Source organism: Dreissena polymorpha, chromosome 4, assembly GCF_020536995.1.
Source record: "Dreissena polymorpha isolate Duluth1 chromosome 4, UMN_Dpol_1.0, whole genome shotgun sequence".
Lineage (NCBI taxonomy): Eukaryota > Metazoa > Mollusca > Bivalvia > Myida > Dreissenidae > Dreissena > Dreissena polymorpha.
In genome coordinates this window covers 19,777,978-19,798,355 of record NC_068358.1, presented here as the reverse complement: position 1 = coordinate 19,798,355, position 20,378 = coordinate 19,777,978, and the positions used below count along the sequence as shown (strand labels likewise).

At 35.4% G+C, this 20,378-nt stretch overlaps 1 protein-coding gene across 8 annotated transcripts in view; it reads left to right on the top strand.

The window, feature by feature from the left end:
• Nucleotides 1–20,378, top strand: part of LOC127879960 (focal adhesion kinase 1-like) — a 111,719-nt gene that overhangs the window by 51,477 nt on the left and 39,864 nt on the right. For all 8 annotated transcript variants that reach the window (XM_052427106.1, XM_052427100.1, XM_052427103.1 and 5 more), the window contains 4 exons: nt 8,883–9,058; nt 9,923–10,010; nt 15,136–15,215; nt 16,051–16,168. In XM_052427106.1, the coding sequence (XP_052283066.1) occupies nt 8,883–9,058; nt 9,923–10,010; nt 15,136–15,215; nt 16,051–16,168 (462 nt within the window). The remainder of the gene's footprint in view (nt 1–8,882; nt 9,059–9,922; nt 10,011–15,135; nt 15,216–16,050; nt 16,169–20,378) is intronic.

The window sequence follows — 20,378 nt, the reverse complement described above, 5'->3', positions numbered from 1 at the left end:
CTTTAACCTTGGTTAAAGTTTTGCAATAACTTTTGCATTATTGAAGATAGCAACTTGATATTTGGCATGCCTGTGTATCTCATGGAGCTGCACATTTTGAGTGATGAAAGGTCAAGGTAATCCTTCAAGGTCAAAGGTCAAATATATGGCTTTAAAGCGGCGCAATAGGGGGCATTGTGTTTCTGACAAACACATCTCTTGTTTCACATAAAACACATTATCCTTTTGACAGACATGTAAAGGGCCCAGATGATTGGTACACTGGTGTCCCCCCACAACACTCAACCACATCCAAATTGAAAATATTTCAGTTTCAAAAACTAAATAGCGCAAAATTACATATTGGTGTAATTCAAAGTTCTTCCCATCTTTTTGTGTGTCTAGCAATTGCCAATATGTGTATATTAAATCACACAATATTGTAACAAACAGTACATTGGTGTGTGAGTTATTTAGTTACACATTTTGTTAATAGAAAAGTTGCATAATAAATAGAGTATATGCTTACTGTCATACTGTCAGATTAATATCATACTCTGATGAGTGATGACAGGAAAGCCTCAGCTTCCCTATGCCAACATCTTTATCAGATTTCCATCTGTTATCATTAGACAGTTACCTTGTATTCCCTATTTATGTAAGGAATCAAAATAACAGACCCTGGATGTTAATTATACACAGAAGAAGCATAATGATGTAAGGTATAAACTACTAAGTTGTTATACTTCACAGGTACATTTTTTTATCACTTTGCTGGTTTGTCAGTCCGACTGTCTCTCTGCACATTTTTATCCTGCTGCAGACTTTTACCAGAAAATCTGAAAATACTTCTGATTTTTTTTCAATTGAACATTTTGTTGGGGGGAAAAACAGAAAAGGAAAAAAACACTTGTCAGTTTTTTAATGGAAATTTCGGGGCTGATATTCGGCCCCATTCCCCTCCAAAAATAGTATATATTTTCCACCATTTTTTTTGAAAAAATCCCCTCCAAAAGTAAAAAAAAAAAAAAAAAAATTATTGTTATTTTTTTTTTTAGAAACAACTGCCTCGTGATAGATATATCTCAAATTCATTTTATAAACATCTAGCAAGGTATATAACTATAATGTGTATGATTTGTTATTATTATAAAGAGTTATATTAAATTAGGTTTTCCCAAATCAGTGGACTTCATGAATTAATTTTTTTTCCAAAATGGCCCAGAAAAGGCCTGATGTATCTATATTGTGTCAATATTTGTTGATAAAACATTCCAATTTGGCCCATTTTATTGATAAAAAATGCTCAAATTTGCCATTTTATTGATTAAGAAACTCCCAATTAGACTGAGACTAATTGGCTTGGAAAACTGATACTGTGCATGACGGCTGAACTGACTGAAACTTATGTTGAACAAATCATTGATAAATATTTAAGAAAAAGAACAGAGACATTCAGCTGTGAATATTTATATTCATACATACATCTGTATTCATATAATAAATATCATTACATATAAAAGAATGACTTCTAAATTTTCCCCTTTTCCTAAAAAACGACGCGTTTTTCCCCTTTGGACGGCCCCGCCACCATTCCCCTATAGGTGAAAAAAAAACACTGCTTGTTTCTCGGCTGAGAATGTCCAACACAAGTGTTTCATACAATACATTACATTTTCCATTATTTTGTATTATTGAATCTTACACATGTACAAAATCAACTCTCATATTCACATTGGCAAGCAAAGCCGCTTACACTACAGCTAACTAACACCAGTGCTTTCCACAGGACTTTTGTCAGGCGCCCCGGGGCTGATAGGGGTAGTTCGGGAGGGGTGTCCCCTCCTGACGTTGACTTTTTTTAATTTAACGTGTCAATTAACGCTCTGTGGTGCGTTTTAACTCAAAGAAAAACAGCGTCGAAAGACGTCATTTAGTGCGCTATGACTCTTCAAAAAATCCCCCTGTCATTTAAAAATATGTATACTTTTTTATATTGTTTAATTGTTTTAAAACTTTTCCGTACTGACAGTAAAATCCTGACTCGAACGATTCTCCAATACATCCGTTTCAACCCGACTCTATTACTGCATACATACTACTATTCAAGTTTTTATTTATTATCCGATAATCCCTTTTATTCCGTTTTTATAAATCACTTTCTGGTAAATATTTACTATAAAAGCTCTCAATTATTTCTTTTGAACAAACCTTGCCATTTTTCAATAGTATCAAAAAAAATTTAAGTGACCATTTATAGATTTGATGAAATATTGCCTCTGAACATGCGTCAATCCTCTGACGTTTTGTGTGCTTTTTATAACAATACACGCGACGTTGTACATGCTGCATAATTTTCGCGCTCTTTTTAATTGAGAAAAAGATTTTACACAAAATAAATTTGCACTACTAATTTGAAGCAAGAATATTTTACGTTGCGGTAACATTTACATTCGGAAGTGTGTTTCGGATTAAAAACGCGTTAACGTCGACATACGGGAAAGGGTATCGGATGACAAATTTAATTATTCCCATTTGAGATTTTAATAAATATTAACAGTTGTGTTATGAATTTAACGATAATTTGTTTAAACACTTAAGTCGAATAAATGTTTTGACGGAATTATGCATGAAATTCACGAGGATTACGGCCGGTTGCCATCATCAGTCTTTTAAGTATCGATTATCGGACGAAAAATTTACCAGTGTGCGTAATTAATTCAACGAAAATTTGTTAACGCATTACGTGTCGAATCAATGCCAGCAAAACGTTATAAATGGACATGATGAAAATTACATGTACTGGAATTAAATTGTTATCGCATAATTGTAACCGGGAGTTATTTGCACAACTTACTCGCTATAAGTAATTATTTCTTTACCTCTTTCAGGTAATTTCTTTTATTAATTACAAGAGTCATAGGTAACACTTGTTTATAGTAAAAAGGTGTGATGATGATGCCCGAAACCGTCTTAAATGTACTTTTTTATTACGTAAATGGTACAAATTCTTGCTAATCAAGCTGCGATAAACTTTTACATCGTGCCCGACGTCAATCAAAAATAATGGTCGATAGTTTACCCCGCCCTCATAAGCATTCGCGTAACCGACTGGACGATGAACATAACAGTTTGACGACTGGAAAGTTACCTGATACATCCTTGTCAGCATTTAAATGACTGTGTAATTTGGCTAAAATAATCTATACGCGCGTCATGCTATGCTCTTATCAGTGGATTATCCATTACCCCATGTGGTGTTTATGGCGATTAATTACTTGTGAAAGTAGGTACCGTGTGCTCTTTTAAAACAGGGAATATTGATACCATGATAGAGAAACCTTTGTTGTTTTTTTACAATCTCCACTTTCTTTCACTGAAAAACACACAGGTCGGAAAATTTCGGGCGCCCTTGGGACTCGGATTTCGAAATTCAAGCGCCCCGGCAAGGGGCGCTTAAATGGCCTGGGGAAAACCCTGTAACACTACAGCTAACGTTAGCATGATAATCATGACAATACTATCAGCTGTCATTTGAATGCAAACTGGTAAACTCCTAAAACTGACCTTAGCATGATAATCATGACAATACTATGAGCTATCATTTGAATGCAAACTGGTAAACTCCTAAAACTGACCTTAGCATGATAATCATGACAATACTATGAGCTATCATTTGAATGCAAACTGGTAAACTCTTAAAGCTGACCTTAGCATGATAATCATGACAATACTATGAGCTATCATTTGAATGCTAACTGGTAAACTCTTAAAGCTGACCTTAGCATGATAATCATGACAATACTATGAGCTATCATTTGAATGCAAACTGGTAAACTCTTAAAACTGACCTTAGCATGATAATCATGACAATACTATGAGCTATCATTTGAATGCAAACTGGTAAACTCTTAAAGCTGACCTTAGCATGATAATCATGACAATACTATGAGCTATCATTTGAATGCTAACTGTTAAACTCTTAAAGGGACCTTTTCACAGATTTTGGCATGTATTGAAGTTTGTCATTAAATGCTTTGTATTGGTTAATGTTAACATTGGATCTAAAAAGCTCCAGTAAAAAACAAGAATAAAATTAAACAAAGAAAAAAAGTAACTCTCAAACAATATAACAATTAAAAGCATGTATAGCCTTATGACTAGCATAATGACTTGATTGGTATTCTGTATATTTGATGACTGCATATTATTTATTATGGACAATTGTATTGCATTGCTAATTTTAATGAACATGTCATCTTGATTGAAACGATTTATCATTTCTTGACATGCGCTAACATAGTCTTTTGGAAGTTGAATCCTGTCCTATAATCATTCATTAGCTCACCTGAGCACAACGTGCTCATTGTGAGCTTTTATGATAGCCTTTTAAAGGGGCCTTTTCACAGATTTTGGCATGTTTTAAAGTTTGTCATTAAAGGCTTTATATTGATAAATGTAAACATTGGATCTAAAATTCTCCAGTAAAAAAATCAAGAATGAAATTTAAACTAGAAATGGCACGGCAGAGACCGACGCGTTTTCCCACACCGCATGTTTGACCCAGGGGGCGCCCCAGGGTTGATAATGGGGCCATGCATAGTTGAGATTGACCGTATTGTCATAAGATATGTTCAGTATCAATTTGAAGTAAATCGGTGTAGAAATGAAGAATTTATAGTAAAAGGCAATTTTGGGTGGGCGAGGGCGCCCCAGGGTTGGTAATGGGGCCATGCATAGTTGCGATTGACCGTATTGTCATAAGAGATGTTCAGTATCAAGTTGAAGTAAATTGGTGTAGAAATGAAGAAGTTAATGTAAAATAACATTAAAAAAATGAGTGAAAATCTCTGACCTGGCCCCACCCCAACCCCCATAACTTTTGGCGTAGGGGTCAGATCAGAATTCCAAATAGTGCAGGGTCGCACATATGCTCATATCTACCATGTGTGTAAGTTTCAAGGTTCTAGTGCTTAAAGTGTAGGAGGAGATAGTAGCCAGGACGTACGGACAGACAGACAGACGGATGGCGGAGATAACCACAATATCCCCACGCTTTACAAAAAGCGTGGGGATAAAAAGAAAAAAAGGTAACCCTCAGTAGGGCTCGAACCACTGACCCCTGGAGTCCTGGAGTAAAAAGTCTCCGATTAAGACCTCTCGGCAATCCTTCCTTATACAATATCGGATGCATTTTATACCTAATATAACCAATCCTCGTAGTTTCACAAAATATAACAACAACAACAGAACTCTCCAAAATATTAATTTGTTTCGCGTTGCAAAGCTTTATAATTTTCAGGTTTTTAAATCGTCAAAAGATGCATTTAATGGCAATTTAAGAGCATGGTAAATGTTCAGTATTACTGTTTCCTCAGAAATATCATAACTAAAACAAAAATGTGCGAATCTGAAACAACTTTTTTCAATTTTGTCAATTTACCCAAACGTGAAAAGGCCCCTTTAAAGCTCTCGCTTGAATAAAATTTACCTTCACCACCCATTGTTGCCATTGTTAAACTTTGTCGCCACTTAAAAAATTACTTTAGCAATTCTTTAATCATAGTCTTCAAAGCGCATACAATACATATAGGTAGTGTGTAGCTCTTAACGAACAAATACAATTTAAACAAAAAAAAAGTTATGTCATTCACATTTATTTTACACGATCGATATTTTTCTGTGTATACATGTTGGAATTGCTTGCTCACAATAACTTGTTTCTTGGCTAGATGCTTGTGCCATTTATTAAGCAAGAATAGTAGAAAATCTGGTTTTTGCAAAATGAAAGATTTTAGGCCACTTTTCAAAAATGATCACATTGACAACAATTGTGAACGGCAACGAAAGCTCTGGCCATGTGTGCATCATTTATTTTGCGGCATCCGTCGTTAACATTTTCCTTGTGAACACTAGAGGCCACATTTATTTTCAATCTTCATTAAATTTGGTCATGAGCATTTGTCCCTATGATATCTTTGCCTTTTTAGCTCGACTATTATATATAAAATATATATAGTGGAGCTATCCTACTCACCCGGCCTGGCGTTTCCGTTAGCGTTAGCGTGAAAATGTTAAAGTTTTTGTACTACCCCAATTATTTTCATTGTCCCTTGACATATTGCTTTCATATTTTGCATACTTGTTTACCAACATGACCCCAACCTATAAACAAGAGCAGACAACTCTATCAAGCATTTTTTCATAATTATGGCCCCTTTTCCTTGTCCTAGGGACCCCTAAAATTTAACATGAATGTAAAACCCTGTATTTAGTACTAACTTCCATATTCCTGTCAACATGTTAACATGTAAAAGTATAAAGAGCAGTGGAAGCGAGGCATCACTTTAATGCATTGCATTTCAACCCGCGAGGTATCGGGTCTATTCGCTGCCAGTGTGTGTGAATGTCAGAGTTTATATACAGGTCATCGCTGCGTCTTCACGACTACCTTATGTGCTGACCAGAGTTCGCAGCCAGTAAAATAATCGTTATATAACAATGACGCTATAGCATGAACTACCGTAATTACTCTATGTTTTCGGACACTCTAAGTTTTCGGACACCCCTTTTTTTAGCAAAAATAATTATTTTTCGTGACTCTTAATTTTCGGACACACGAGTTTTCGTCCATAATTAATGTCTCTAAGTTTTCGGACAGTATATTTTACAGCGCTATTTTACCAAATTTCGGTCCTGTTTTTGATATCTAATGACACTTCGGTCATGGGGTTTTACAACCAGATAAACATGGCAGGTGCATGCCTGAGGGCTATGGACCATTGTATTTACGTTATTGAGTAAATAACCTTGTAAACCGGTATAAAACAATGGTTTCGCCCGATAGCATAAGCGTTATGACAATTACCAGGGGTAGTGCCAATTAACAGTTCAATTATCTGCCGCAATGGCAATACCCCTTCTCAGTAAAATGACTGTGACAGATACTAAACGCTTCAAAGTGTGATGCACCCTATTGCAAGTTTTACGAACAATGAAAGGTGTTAGACAACAACTATTGGAAATAACAAAGAATTCACAGTTTTCTTTTTTATTGCGTTAATTACAGGTTCATACATGCTCATCTTTGAACTCGTTGGTCAAAGTACAAACTTGTAGTAACTTTCTGTAAAATAAATTAAGCAATTAAAATTATTTAAAAGGCAGTGCAAACATAAATAACTGTAATTTATACTTAACGGCATGGTATTTTACAAGCGGGTGCTATTACCTGTAGTCGTTGATACAATGGACGCTATTTTCAGACACTTCAATTTTCGACTCCAAGTTTTCGGACACCTGTATTTTGTGAATATTTGTTGTATCTAAGTTTTCGGACACGAAAAAAAATTATTATTTGTAAGTGTCCGAAAACATTGAGTTATTACGGTAGGTGAACTGGAATTTTCTTTAGACCAGAAAGATGTGAAATGAAGATATCCAGCGACTTCCATTCTTCTTTTGGTTGTCTGTTTTGTATTTATAGGTTTATGACCAGCAATATGTAATAACGTAAAATAAGCAGTGAAAACTCCGTGTAACATCCGGCACTGTGTGTGATGCAGCTAAGAACTGCACAGAAAAAGACATTCGCTATCCTTGATCTCATTCATTGAACTTTACCTTTCATAAACTCCAACCACAATCAACGCCATATATCTTTTTTTAAAGATATTTCTTGTTAGAAATAAGCTTCACTGTAGTTTATATTCCTGATATACATCCATCTTGGACTTTGTAATTACTTTAGGCGTTGGCAAGGTTATAATGGACAGTGAATGTCACAACCAAAACAAAGACCTAGATTATTATTATATTATAGAGGCAGTGCTTGAACAATGCTGAAGGGTGAAGAAACGCAAATGGTTTTCTGATTTCTCAACATAAACGCAAAACACTTAAGGTTTAGGGAATCTATTATCAAGTATGTAAAAAAGACACTTAGAGTGGTTAAGGAAGTTATAAATATGTTTCATAACCAGCGTTTTCCATGAAGCCTACTTGATGTTAATGTTATTGGTGCCAAAATGCATGCTGAGTTTGCACTGAAAAAAAAGCATCATGATGCTAAAAAATGACCAAGTTAAAGAATAATAAACATTATGTGTGTTTTATAAATTTGAATGAAATCAAGGGAAAAATTTGTCTATCACCCAACTTAGTTGGCAGGTAACATGGGAGGAAAGGTTGATGATTTATAGGTCAAAGGTGAAGGTCAAAGTGGCTTGTATTTTGAAAACCATTCCCCAGCAATGTCTAGATCCCCCTTTCACCAAAGATTATATAAATTAGTTTTCTGGTTTGTCATAAGGGAAAAATAGCCTCTAATGATTTAAGATCTCGAGATTAAAGGTTAAGGTAAAAAGAATACAATAGTAAAAATCTCTTAACAATAGCACATGTTGATGACTTGGCTGCAAATTGCAAATGGCATACATGTTTTACAAACATTGTAGCCTCGCTCTGTGAAAAGAGGGTTAAATGCATGTGCTAAAGTGTTGTCCCAGAATAGCGTGTGTAGTCCACACAGGCCTATCAGGGAAACACTTTCTGTTTAAAATGGATTTTTTGTCAAGAAGAGCATTCTTTTAAAAGATCGAATGATCGGGGGCATATTGTTTTCGGCCTGTTTTGCGCTAACTTGTGCAATATTGAAGATAGAAACTTGATATTTGGCATGCATGTGTATCTCATGGAGCTGCACATTTTGAGTGGTGAAAGGTCACGGTCAAGGTCATCCTTCAAGGTGAAAGGTAAAAAAAAACAAAACCAAGGGAAGTTATAAGCTTTAAAGGAATATAATTATCTGTACCTGCCAAATGATACAAAAATAAATAAATCAAAGCAGCGCAGTAGGGGGCATTGTGTTTCTGACAAACACATCTCTTGTTTCCATTTTCCAGGACATCATACGCCTGGTGGTGGGTCGGCTGGCACAAGGGGACCGATACTTCGCACGCTGCTACGCTCTCAAGCTGGTGCACTTGAAGTCACGGGACTCGTACTGGCTCCACAACAACCTCACTATGTACCAGGTGAAACAGAAGTATGAGGCAACACGACCACCGGATGAATGGAGGTATGTGATAGAATCTTGGGCATCTCTTGTGTGTGTAAATAGGGTTTACAGATTGGTGTATTCTGAAACGACTTTCTTTGAATGTTTCAGTTCCACTAGGTATAGCCTGCGAGCTTATTTCTCTATTAAGGCTGGTCTGTTGTATTTCAATTAAATTTTAAAAACAACAGCAAAATAACAAGACAAAATAAAAAAATGCCTTAAATCATTCTGTAAAGTTGTTAAAATAAAAAAAAAAGACTGGGTATATTATTATGTATCAAAAGCTGAAAGCTTATTGTGATATTCTTGAGTTCACTACCTGGGAAGAACAATTACTTGGTGTAAATAGAGGAAATCTTGAAAACTCTCCCAGAGTGTGAACAAACCCAGGACGTCATGATCTCCAGCAGGACACCATATCCACAAATCTTACGTTACTTCTTACCTTTGTAAGCTTAATTGGACTTAGAGGGCCCAACTCACCTTTTTTTTCCTCAAACATCAGAATTTAAGAAAGAGAGAACTTCAGAAAAAGAATTTAAGGGTGTTATTATATTAATTTATAAATTTTTCATTCAGGCTATGGATTCATGCTTTAATGTTATTACCAATTTTAACGTCATATTTTTTTTTCTGAATTGGAACATATTTTTCATCATTTGGAACAACAATCTACCAATTTAGTTATCTATGTTATCTATGTTGTTGAAAATTAATAATATTTCTCTACCATTGGGAATACTTATGTTTTGTAATATTTGAAACTTCCCATAGCATCTTGCTAAATATTTTATTTTAAAGGATAAACAAAATTAGATCAAACTGAAAATTGACTGAATGTTTGATGTTGTATATAAAGGGTACATTTCTGTTTGATTTTAGATATGAACTTAGAGTTCGATACCTGCCAAAAAGTTTTCAAGAGCTTTATGCGAAGGACAAAGTGACATTCTACTACTTGTATGACCAGGTAAAAACCCCATCATAAGCCGTCTTCTATTTATGTTTTACACAAACTTGACTGGAACATGTCTGCTGTGTCTTCTAAATTTTTCCACAAACTGAGTGCAGGTTTTGTCAGAGACCTGAGGTAATTCATAGTCTCTTTATACATCTGTTTCATCATGTTTCCTTTCCATCACGTAGAAGAATTGCATTCATATAGTCAAAGTTCCATGTACCCGCTGCAAAATTTTAAAAAGACCTTCTGATGTTTTAAACTTAAGTTAGGGACACAGGGTCATTTTTGCTCTCTTGGTTTGAGTCTTGAGAACCTAATGGTTGCAAATTCATTCCATGATTGATTCTAGTATGGGTCTTATAGGGACAAATGTTTCTTTTCAATGTCTGATAGTGTCAATTTATCACAGAGCAAATATTTTTTAAATAATTAAACAGGAAACCACTGAGTACTTATTTATATATGCTATCAGTTCATTTGCAATAAGTCCATTGCAGTTACATAAACTTGCTTCAGTAAGTGCTACATGCATCCCAATAATTCCATTGCAGTTACATATACAATATACTTATTGCAGTAAGTGCTATATGTGTCACAATAATTCCACTGCAGTTACATATACCTTTTGCAGTAAGTGCTATATGTGTCACAATGATTCCACTGCAGTTACAAATACTTATTGCAGTAAGTGCTATATGCACTATATTTAATGACATCTACACAAATTTAAAAGCCAACACAAACATTCTCATGGGTTTATTGATGAATAACTTTTTTTGATGTCCCAAATTTGAGAAAAAACGATTCAATGAGCTGTAGCTGTCTACAAATTTTTCTGCAGAGCATGCACACTATTCAGATTGCATATGTAGCTGGTGGGAGTAGTGGACTTTGTACAAAGCATGGATTGTTCCCCACACTCACTGAGTCACATATTCAGATACATTTCCTCATAGGATTCATGTCTGGCTGCATTTCCTTGTTGATTATTGATTATGAACTAAAAGATTTCATGGGTCTGACTCTTGTAGTTTCATTTTCACCCCAAGTTTGGTACTGCGTTTGGCATCATAAAGCATTTCAAGGTTATAGACAGTTTGATGCACTGTGTGTGTTAGCACTCTCAAATTTCCCTCCTCAGCTGCCTGAATTTTTACTTGTATATATCAGAGAAGCCAAACACATTTGTTTGGTGTGCATGAACACAACACTTAGTGCATGTGTATTTTATATTTTCAAACCCTTTCTTCTGGTACTGGGGTACCTGATAAAAATGTTGCAGACTCGCTGTTTCACTATTAAGCCTCCTTTAAAGAGCTGGGGATATATTGATTTGTATCTGTTTGTTGATCAGTCAGTCAGTTGCTAGGTAGGTCAGTTGGTTGCTACGTAGGTCAGTTGGTTGCTAGGTAGGTCAGTTGGTTAGATCATTCTAATAGGCAAGATGAAAAGAGAACACTTTGAAATACAATCATGAAAATAAGTATGATGGGTACTTTGGATGAAAAGAAGCCAAGTAGTAATTTTTTTAGATTACCAGATCTAAGGCCACAGGTGCTTGTAACGGAAAACTTGTTTCAAAACGCTTAAAAAAGGCTTTGACATATGAACAAGTAAATTGGTTTAGTAGTAACATGGGAGGACAAAATTACCTTTTCTTTTGAGGTCACTTGGCCAAAGTTAACATCGCAGATGCTTATATCAAGAAATGGGTTTCTGCTTTATATCTAGAGAATGCTTGTATTCTTAATGTCATCTCAATTGGTATGCTGGTTACATGGGAGGAAAAAATGACTCCTGTTGATTTTGAGGTCTTCAGGTCAATGGTCAGCTCTTTTTTTAGACATGAAATTAACAATGCACTATTTTTTTAAGGTCCTGAAAATTATTTGTTACAATATAAGGATTAATCTTTCCTTTCCTTGGTTTTGCAGTTTTCATTTGGTGTTAAAGTTTTCGTCTTGGCTTGTTTCTATTATAAATTTAAAGATGTATTACGGTATCTTAATTTAGATATATTTGACTTTTGGACATCTACATCGTTATTGCTCCAGTTTACTTTTGTAATATATTTGAGTAGTAATTCCGTTTGAGGGTTGTTTTTATGCTCCCCAAAAAAAAATTGGGGGGAGCATATAGTCGCCGCTTCGTCTGTCCGTCCGTCCGTGTGTCTGTTCGTGCACAATTTTTGTCCGGGCAATTTCTCAGCAACTAATGACCAGAATTCAATGAAACTTTATGGGAAGCTTCACTACCAAGAGGAGATGTGCATATTATCAGCGGGTTCTGGTCTGATGATTTTTCACAGAGTTATGGCCCTTTGAAATTTTTCATTAACTGTACAAATAGTGCAATTCTTGTCCAGGCTATTTCTCAGCAACTAATGACCAGAATTCAATGAAACTTAATGGGAAGCTTCACTACCAAGAGGAGATGTGCATATTATCAGCGGGTTCTGGTCGGATGATTTTTCACAGGTTTATGGCCCTTTGAAATTTTCCATTAACTGTACATATAGTGCAATTCTTGTCTGGGCTATTTCTCAGCAACTAATGACCGGAATTCAATGAAACTTTATGGGAAGCTTCACTACCAAGAGGAGATGTGCATATTATCAGCGGGTTCTGGTCGGATGATTTTTCACAGAGTTATGGCCCTTTGAAATTTTATATAAAAAAATTCTTGTCCCCCCAACTACTGTGCCCTCAAGACGTTTCCTTTTATCTGAATATATAGTGCAATATTGTGACAAAAAAACACTTTGGGGAGCATCACCCGTCTCCGACGGTTTCTTCTTTTTAATAAACATCAGGCATTTGTACATGTCATTGTCTCACTTTTTGCAGTAAAGTTCTAGTCCTGTCTAAGAATGTCTGTGAAGAAAACAACAGTTTTTAGTTAGTACAATGTATACATACAAAAATGTCACATTCAGCATAACATTTTATGTATGTATCTTGATTTATAGTGTTGATTAATTTTATATCGGTATGATATATACAACTACTTTATAGTAGTGTTCATTCCATTGTATTTGTGGGGATTGGGACAGTGTTAATTTGTGTTTTGTTTTCATGATGTCCATTTGATTGATTCCTTAATTACTGCTGGGAATGAATTTGTCCTTATAAATACTTATCAAATTTCAAGACAGTTATTGATTACCTTTGGAAATATGAGGCTGATATTAATTCATTTCATTAGAACCCATGCTTTTAAATGGTGAAATAGGAACATTCCTTTTGCCCCTCTTGTTCCCTTGTAATATAAAACCTCATTGATTTGAGCAGATAAAGTTGAGCAGATTGTCTGTGGCGGACATTCATTTGGATGACTGTTTAGGCACCAACAATTTTATTTAATTGACTGCCCAATGCCTACTGGTGACTTCCTTTGACTATTTTATTTTCTCTATGGAATGTTGTGCCGAATTTGAGGTGAACACCTATTCACAAAACATCTTAGAAAAATCTTAACTTAAATTTGATGTTACTGAAATTTTCCAGTGCATTGTTCTTTGCAAAATTTAATGATAAACTGTAAAGGATAAAATAAAAGACATTCACAAATACTTATTTAAAATATTGTTGATGTAGGCTAGGCCTATTCATAAACAAGTTAGATGTTTTAGAAATATGTGATCTATGTATTTGAGGTTCGTTAGGTAAATATAGGCAATGGGCTTTAACCCTTGATACATTTACATTCAGTTAGAGTCATCTCCCCATGAAAAGAAGAACATAAGCAGGCAGCTGCTCCTGAGAATCATAATAAAATGCTTGAGATTATAAAAAAAACATTATGTTACAATTTTCTCTAGAATGAACAGAAAAACAAGTCATAGTGTCCTGCTGCGTTTGTTTACCAATCAGTGTGAAACTTATTTATATTGACAATTGTGTATCTTATGTACTTATTTTCCTGATGTCATCTAATTCACAATCATCATTTTTCTTGTAATCATGTCATCTCATATCTTTACACCTGGCACATTGTGCATTCTTTAGTCTCTTTTCATGGCATTTAGTTGTTCTTCATGATATAGTTAGCGTTTATTGTTTATGCCCTGTTGTGAATTGCTTCATATCTTCATGGCATATGTGAGAGTCTCTTTATATTTTATGGAGTGTCTTTCACTTTATCTGCAGCAAGTTTACTCATTCCCTGATTGGAAAAGCATCTGGCTGATGTACTTTTTGCATTGAGTAATTTCTGATTAAGAAATTTTTCATGCACTTGAAGAAGTGAAAATGTAAGTTGGCAGAAATGTGTGTCTTGTAATATCCCAGAATAACACTTATTCATGTGGTAGAAATTAACCTATTAATGCCTAGTGGAGTGGACTCACCCATCCTTTGAAATTGGATCAATTTATATCCAAAATTAGGGGTGTCTAGTATATTTATTTCTATATTTAGAATATTTCTTACAGAAATTCCTTTAAACAAACAGCCCAGACCCTGATGAGACGCCGCATCATGCGGCGTCTCATCTGGGTCTACACTGTTTGCCTAGGCCTTTTTTCTAGACGCTAGGCATAAATGGGTTAAGTAACTAAATAATTACCTAGATATATCACTTTGAAAGGTGACATTAATTGCATCATTATAGAGGGCTTGAGTTTATTTCATGGAAACGATTTGAAATGTTGTTAAATTTTACCTGAACAGTTTAGTCAAAACACATTTTTAAACCCATGCAAATAAAGTTCGAGAAGGTCTATTTTGGAGTGATTCGCTTGGGTGGTCCGTTGGTTGGTTTTGTCAGTCATCATAAACAGCTTGTTAAATTTAAACTGCAAATATTTCAATATAATATGGCAGATGTGCAAGACCCTTTTTATACACATTTGAATTATTTGAACGTGAACATAGCTGACCAATGATGCAGGAGAATTGGTCACATTTGTGCCAAAGCTTTAGATATTAACTGGCATGGCTGCCTCCTTTCACTCTTTCTTTTTCTAGTTCTCTCCCCTGATTTCCAGATCACTCTTCAATTTCACTTCCTGCTGTTTCATTTCTCCAACCTGACATCAAGTCCACTTTTAATTTCATACCATTCAATTTAATATCCTATGGATGCCATTACACTTCCCAGTACTTCCTTTTCACTCTCTTCTCTTCCTTTTCAGGTCCGTAATGACTACATGAAGGATCTTGCAGAGAAGATAGAGCATGATATGGCAATCAGGCTGGGCTGCATAGAAATGAGGTACACAATAAACTGATTCGCTCAGTTTGTACAGTACTGGACTACAAATAATTAGTGGCATAGTGGATATTGTGACCGTCTAGACCGGGATGTTTTGGGTTTGATCCTCAATAATGGAGCGTTTTTAAGATCTCCCTCTAAGAGGCCGAGAACTAGTTATACCCAGGAAGTGGAATCAAGAGCATTTTAATGAATCTTGGGCTTTTGCTGCAATCTACCTTAAATCAATAGATATAAACTAAATAATAGTGGTGATTAGTTATAAAAGAAAAATGTATTGTCATTTTCCCCCTCCCTCTTATTCAAATCAGGCAGTTGTCAGTTAATCCTGGAAAAAAGATAGTAGTTTACTTGACCTCTGTGATAAAATTATGACCGAAATTCTGTGAACAAAATAACTGCAAAAAGTTCAAACAAACTAACTAAACAGGATGCATTGGGTTGTGTTGTGAGGCTTGCCAATCAAAATGTGTTGATAATGGATGTTGCCAGTAAAGTTTTGATGGTTGCCTATCAAAATGTGTTTATAGTAGATGTTGCCAATTAACTTATTAACACAGAATTGAAGAGACTTTTGTTTATATATATAACAGTGTTAAAAAAAGACTTTCACATTTGTCACATTTCACATTAAATTGATTTTGACAATTACACTAGAAATTTAAGAATATATTCTGGGAATTTAAATAAATATTATTTAAAATTAGAATGTTATTTGTTTGAAATGTGTCTATGGTATTTCTTGCTGACGTGTAAGTATGTTTTTTATGTGATTCATAGAATTTAACGTTAATTTTGACATCATCATTTTGGGGCTGATCCATGTTGGTTACAGGCGTTTCTTCAAGGACATGCCCCAGGTAGCACTTGACAAGAAGTCCAACTTTGAGTACCTGGAGAAGGAAGTGGGGCTGAAGAGATTCCTGCCAAAGTCTCTCATAGACTCCATGAAGGTAGGCTTCGTGGTCATAACTCAGTAGAAAAGCGAAAATGCTATATGCAACTAGCAGAAAACCAGTACAGCCTGCGAGAAACTTACAGTCTGTTCAGGTTTTATGCTGTTTGCTGCTCACCAGTATCTTAATGTTGGAATTGAAGGCTTTAAAACTTGAATCCATAGAGAAAATTAAATTTGTTTTTCGTAAGGAATACAAGCGCATCAAAGTTGGTATCTGAATGGTAACCAGTTAAGCTCGAGTGGTAGAGCACAGTTCTGTCTATCTTGAGTTTGTGGTATCGCTCCCCAGCTTTACCACACAACCTGCATGTCAATTGGTCATGAAGCAATGGCTTGGGCCAATGGCACGCTTTCCTTGTATGTATTTAAGTAGGACAGTTATGGGTTACTTTATTTAATTTTGTGTGTGCATATTGTACAGAGATAAAAGTGGGAATGGATTTACTGTCTGACTTTATTTGAGTGAAATAAATTGATTGAGTGCAGCACAAACATAAACAAAACAAAAAATGGATGAGTAAAATTACCCGTCAGCACCATGAACGTTCACCTTTTCTATTTCCACTTAAAGAATACAAGAACACATTACAATATGGCATTATTTTTATACAATAAATAGTCAGTTGTCAACTTGTTTTGTACTCTTGAACCAAAATACACCCGTTTCAATAAATAGAGCAAAAATTTGTTTTATTCATTAAATGAAATGGCTTGCATTAACATTAACCAATATTCTGGCAAACATAGCCAGTCCTCTTACTTTACACTCTATGTTTAGGCCCATGTGTGTACAGGCCTGTTTCAGATTCCATAATTTTCCCAATAATTGTTCTTTGTTTGGCAAGTATTTCCATGTGAGGACAGGCATGTTTTCCAATAATCCGGCAGCAGTGATTCCCTTAAATAGCATAATTAATCCTTAAAACTGTTCCGGTATAGCCAACTGGCTCCAATCTATGTTTGGTTTGTTTATTTGATTTAACTTGGTTTGCATTAGTCAATGTTTTATTCTCTAGAATTTCTGGAAAATTTTACTTTGTGCATAAATATGGATTTACAATCAGTGTATGGATGGTAAAGGTTGCTAATTTGAATTATAAAAGTGGATTGATGGGAAATGGTGCTGAAATGAGGTGCTCATATGTAAGAAAGCTGCTTTAACCCTTTGCATGCTGGGAAATTTGTCGTCTGCTAAAATGTCGTCTGCTGAATTTATAAAATTCGCATTTTCTTCGATTTTTTTCAAAGAATACTATCAGAATAGCAAACAGTTTGGATCCTGATGAGACGCCACGTTCTGTGGCGTCTCATCTGGATCCAAACTGTTTGCAAAGGCCTTAAAAATTTGGTTCCCGCATTGTAAGGGTTAATGATGTGTGTACAGAGATAGTCTATGTAATTCCTTCCTTGATCTGAATGACAGGCAATTAAAGTTGTAAAGGACTTCCTTATTAGCTTGAAAGAATTAACAAATAGGCAATCATTACTGCAAGTTTGGATGAGTACATTGGTAAAATAACAGGCCAGAGGTCACGGATCCTAAACTGTCTGCTAACAAGTCATGCAAGGTTTCATGGTGTCCTAACTGGACAGTGTAGCTTGTGACCAGACTTTGCGGATGCGTTGGAAACTCACAAAGTCTGTTTTGACAGCCAGTAACACAGTTACAGCGACTACGCCCGTGCTCTACAGCACGTTGTCAACTTTTAAGTTCCTGGTATTTGATTTTAATTGTTCAAACCCATAAGTAGCTTGTTGAATTATTTCATTTTGTTTAATTGCCATATTATAAACAGATGAGTGAAATATGTGGGATGTTAATGCAGTTTCAATCGAAAACATTAACCAATATTAGGAGCCAATCTGGTTGGTAGTATTAGGGTGTACTCTTTTGTGGTTAAACACTACTTATATCTAAATAAACAGAAGAGCCATTGTTTGCAAAAAAGGAAGAGGAAGCAGTATAAAAAATCTTTTGTAGTGGCATAGGTTGAAAAAAAAACACACTTCAGTAGCAAGTACCATTTAGCCATCAATTTAATGTTGTGCTTTTGTTTGTTTTGGACATGTACATATTATATAACTTTAAGTACAGATCCAACATGCTATCTTACTGTGTGATATACCATTTTTGTGCCTTTAAGTTTTCAAATGAAGTTGTTTGCATGCTCATCTTTCTATAAATGATTGGCTTACAACTTGCTGACACATTCCAATGAATTTAAGGTTCCAAGGGGTTAATACTACAGCACCAAAACAAGATATTTAACAAGAACAAATTTCACTATCATTAAATTCAAAACATGAACAAAATTTTATGCAACGTCCATCTTGCTGTGCATGATATTGAGAAAATATCCAAAGGTGCTCTATAATACTTTGATGTGTAAGTTAGCTTATTCTGATGCTTATTTTAGGGGATGGCTAAACCTTAAGTGTTTCGGAAATTCTGGGTTTCATGATTTAACTAATATCTATGACTAACTCATGGTATTGACAGCAGATTTAATTTCCCTTCTGTGTTCTATTACCATTGTAACTATATTAGTGGTAGGGAACACCACTTGACAATATTGTACTTGCTGTAATTGCCACTCTCAAAACTATGATCTGCATATACTACTGAAGTGTATTACTTGGGCAGTTGTGCTGGTGTCACTTAAAAAAATCTAAGCAGTGTTGATTTAACTATCAATGACATTATGATGTTGTGACAATATAGATTGACAATATTTCATTGTGAATTGGACTTATTGACTTGGCAGCTGTAGGTTGCATCTGTGAGTACCAAATTTGACTGTAAAAATGCAGTAATTATTAAGGCACTGTCATGTTCACTTTGTCAGTTTTTATGCTATATAGTTGCCAGTTTGAAGTTCCTTCCTTATTTTCTTCCTTCCGTCACACTTTTGTTACAGTTTCTCAAAGCACCTTTAATATTTTACCGATCTCTTACATATTTGGCATGTAGGTACCTTGTATGGACCTCTACCTTTTGATGAGGTTTGAGGTCACTGGGGTCAAGGTCAAGGTCACCGAGGCTTATAATAGATTTTTCCGTCAAAATGTTACAGTTTCTCATAGCACCTTCAATATTTTTCCGATCTCTTACATATTTGGCATGTAGGTACCTTGCATGGACCCCTACCTTTTGATGAGGTTTGAGGTCACTGGGGTCAAGGTCACTGAGGCTAATAATAGATTTTTCCGTCACAATGTTTTTACAGTTTCTCATAGCGCCTTCAATATTTTACCGTTCTCTTACATATTTGGCATGTAGGTACCTTGCATGGACCTCTACCTTTTGATGAGGTTTGAGGTCACTGGGGTCAAGGTCACAGAGTCTAATAATAGATTTTTCCGTCACAATTTTGTTACAGTTTCTCATAGCGCCTTCAATATTTTTCCGATCTCTTGCATATTTGGCATGTAGGTACCTTGCATGGACTTCTACCTTTTGATGAGGTTTGAGGTCACTGGGGTCAAGGTCACCGAGGCTAATAATAGATTTTTCCGTCACAATTTTGTAACAGTTTCTCATAACACCTTCAATATTTTTCCGATCTCTTAGGTTTGAGGTTTGAGGTCACTGGGGTCAAGGTCGCCAAGGCTAATAGGTTTACAGTTTCTCATAGCACCTTCAATATTTTTTCGATCTCTTAGGTTTGAGGATACTGGGGTCAAGGTTGACGAGGCTAATAATAGATTTTTCCGTCACAATGTTTTTACAGTTTCTCATAGCGCCTTCAATATTTTACCGATCTCTTAGATATTTGGCATGTAGGTACCTTGCATGGACCTCTACCTTTTGATGAGGTTTGAGGTCACTGGTGTCAAGGTCAAGGTCACCGAGGCTAATAATAGATTTTTCCGTCACAATTTTGTTACAGTTTCTCATAGCAGCTTCAACATTTTTCCGATCTCTTACATATTTGGCATGTAGGTACCTGGAATGGACCGCTACCTTTTGATGTGTTTTGAGGTCACTGGGGTCGAGGTCAAGGTCACCGAGGCTAATAATAGTTTTTTCCGTCACAATTTTTTTACAGTTTCTCATAGCGCCTTCAATATTTTACGGTACTCTTACATATTTGGCATGTAGGTACCTTGCATGGACTGCTACCTTTTGATGTTGTTTGAGGTCACTGGGATCAAGGTCAAGGTCACCAAGGCTAATAATAGATTTTTCCTTCACAATTTTTTTT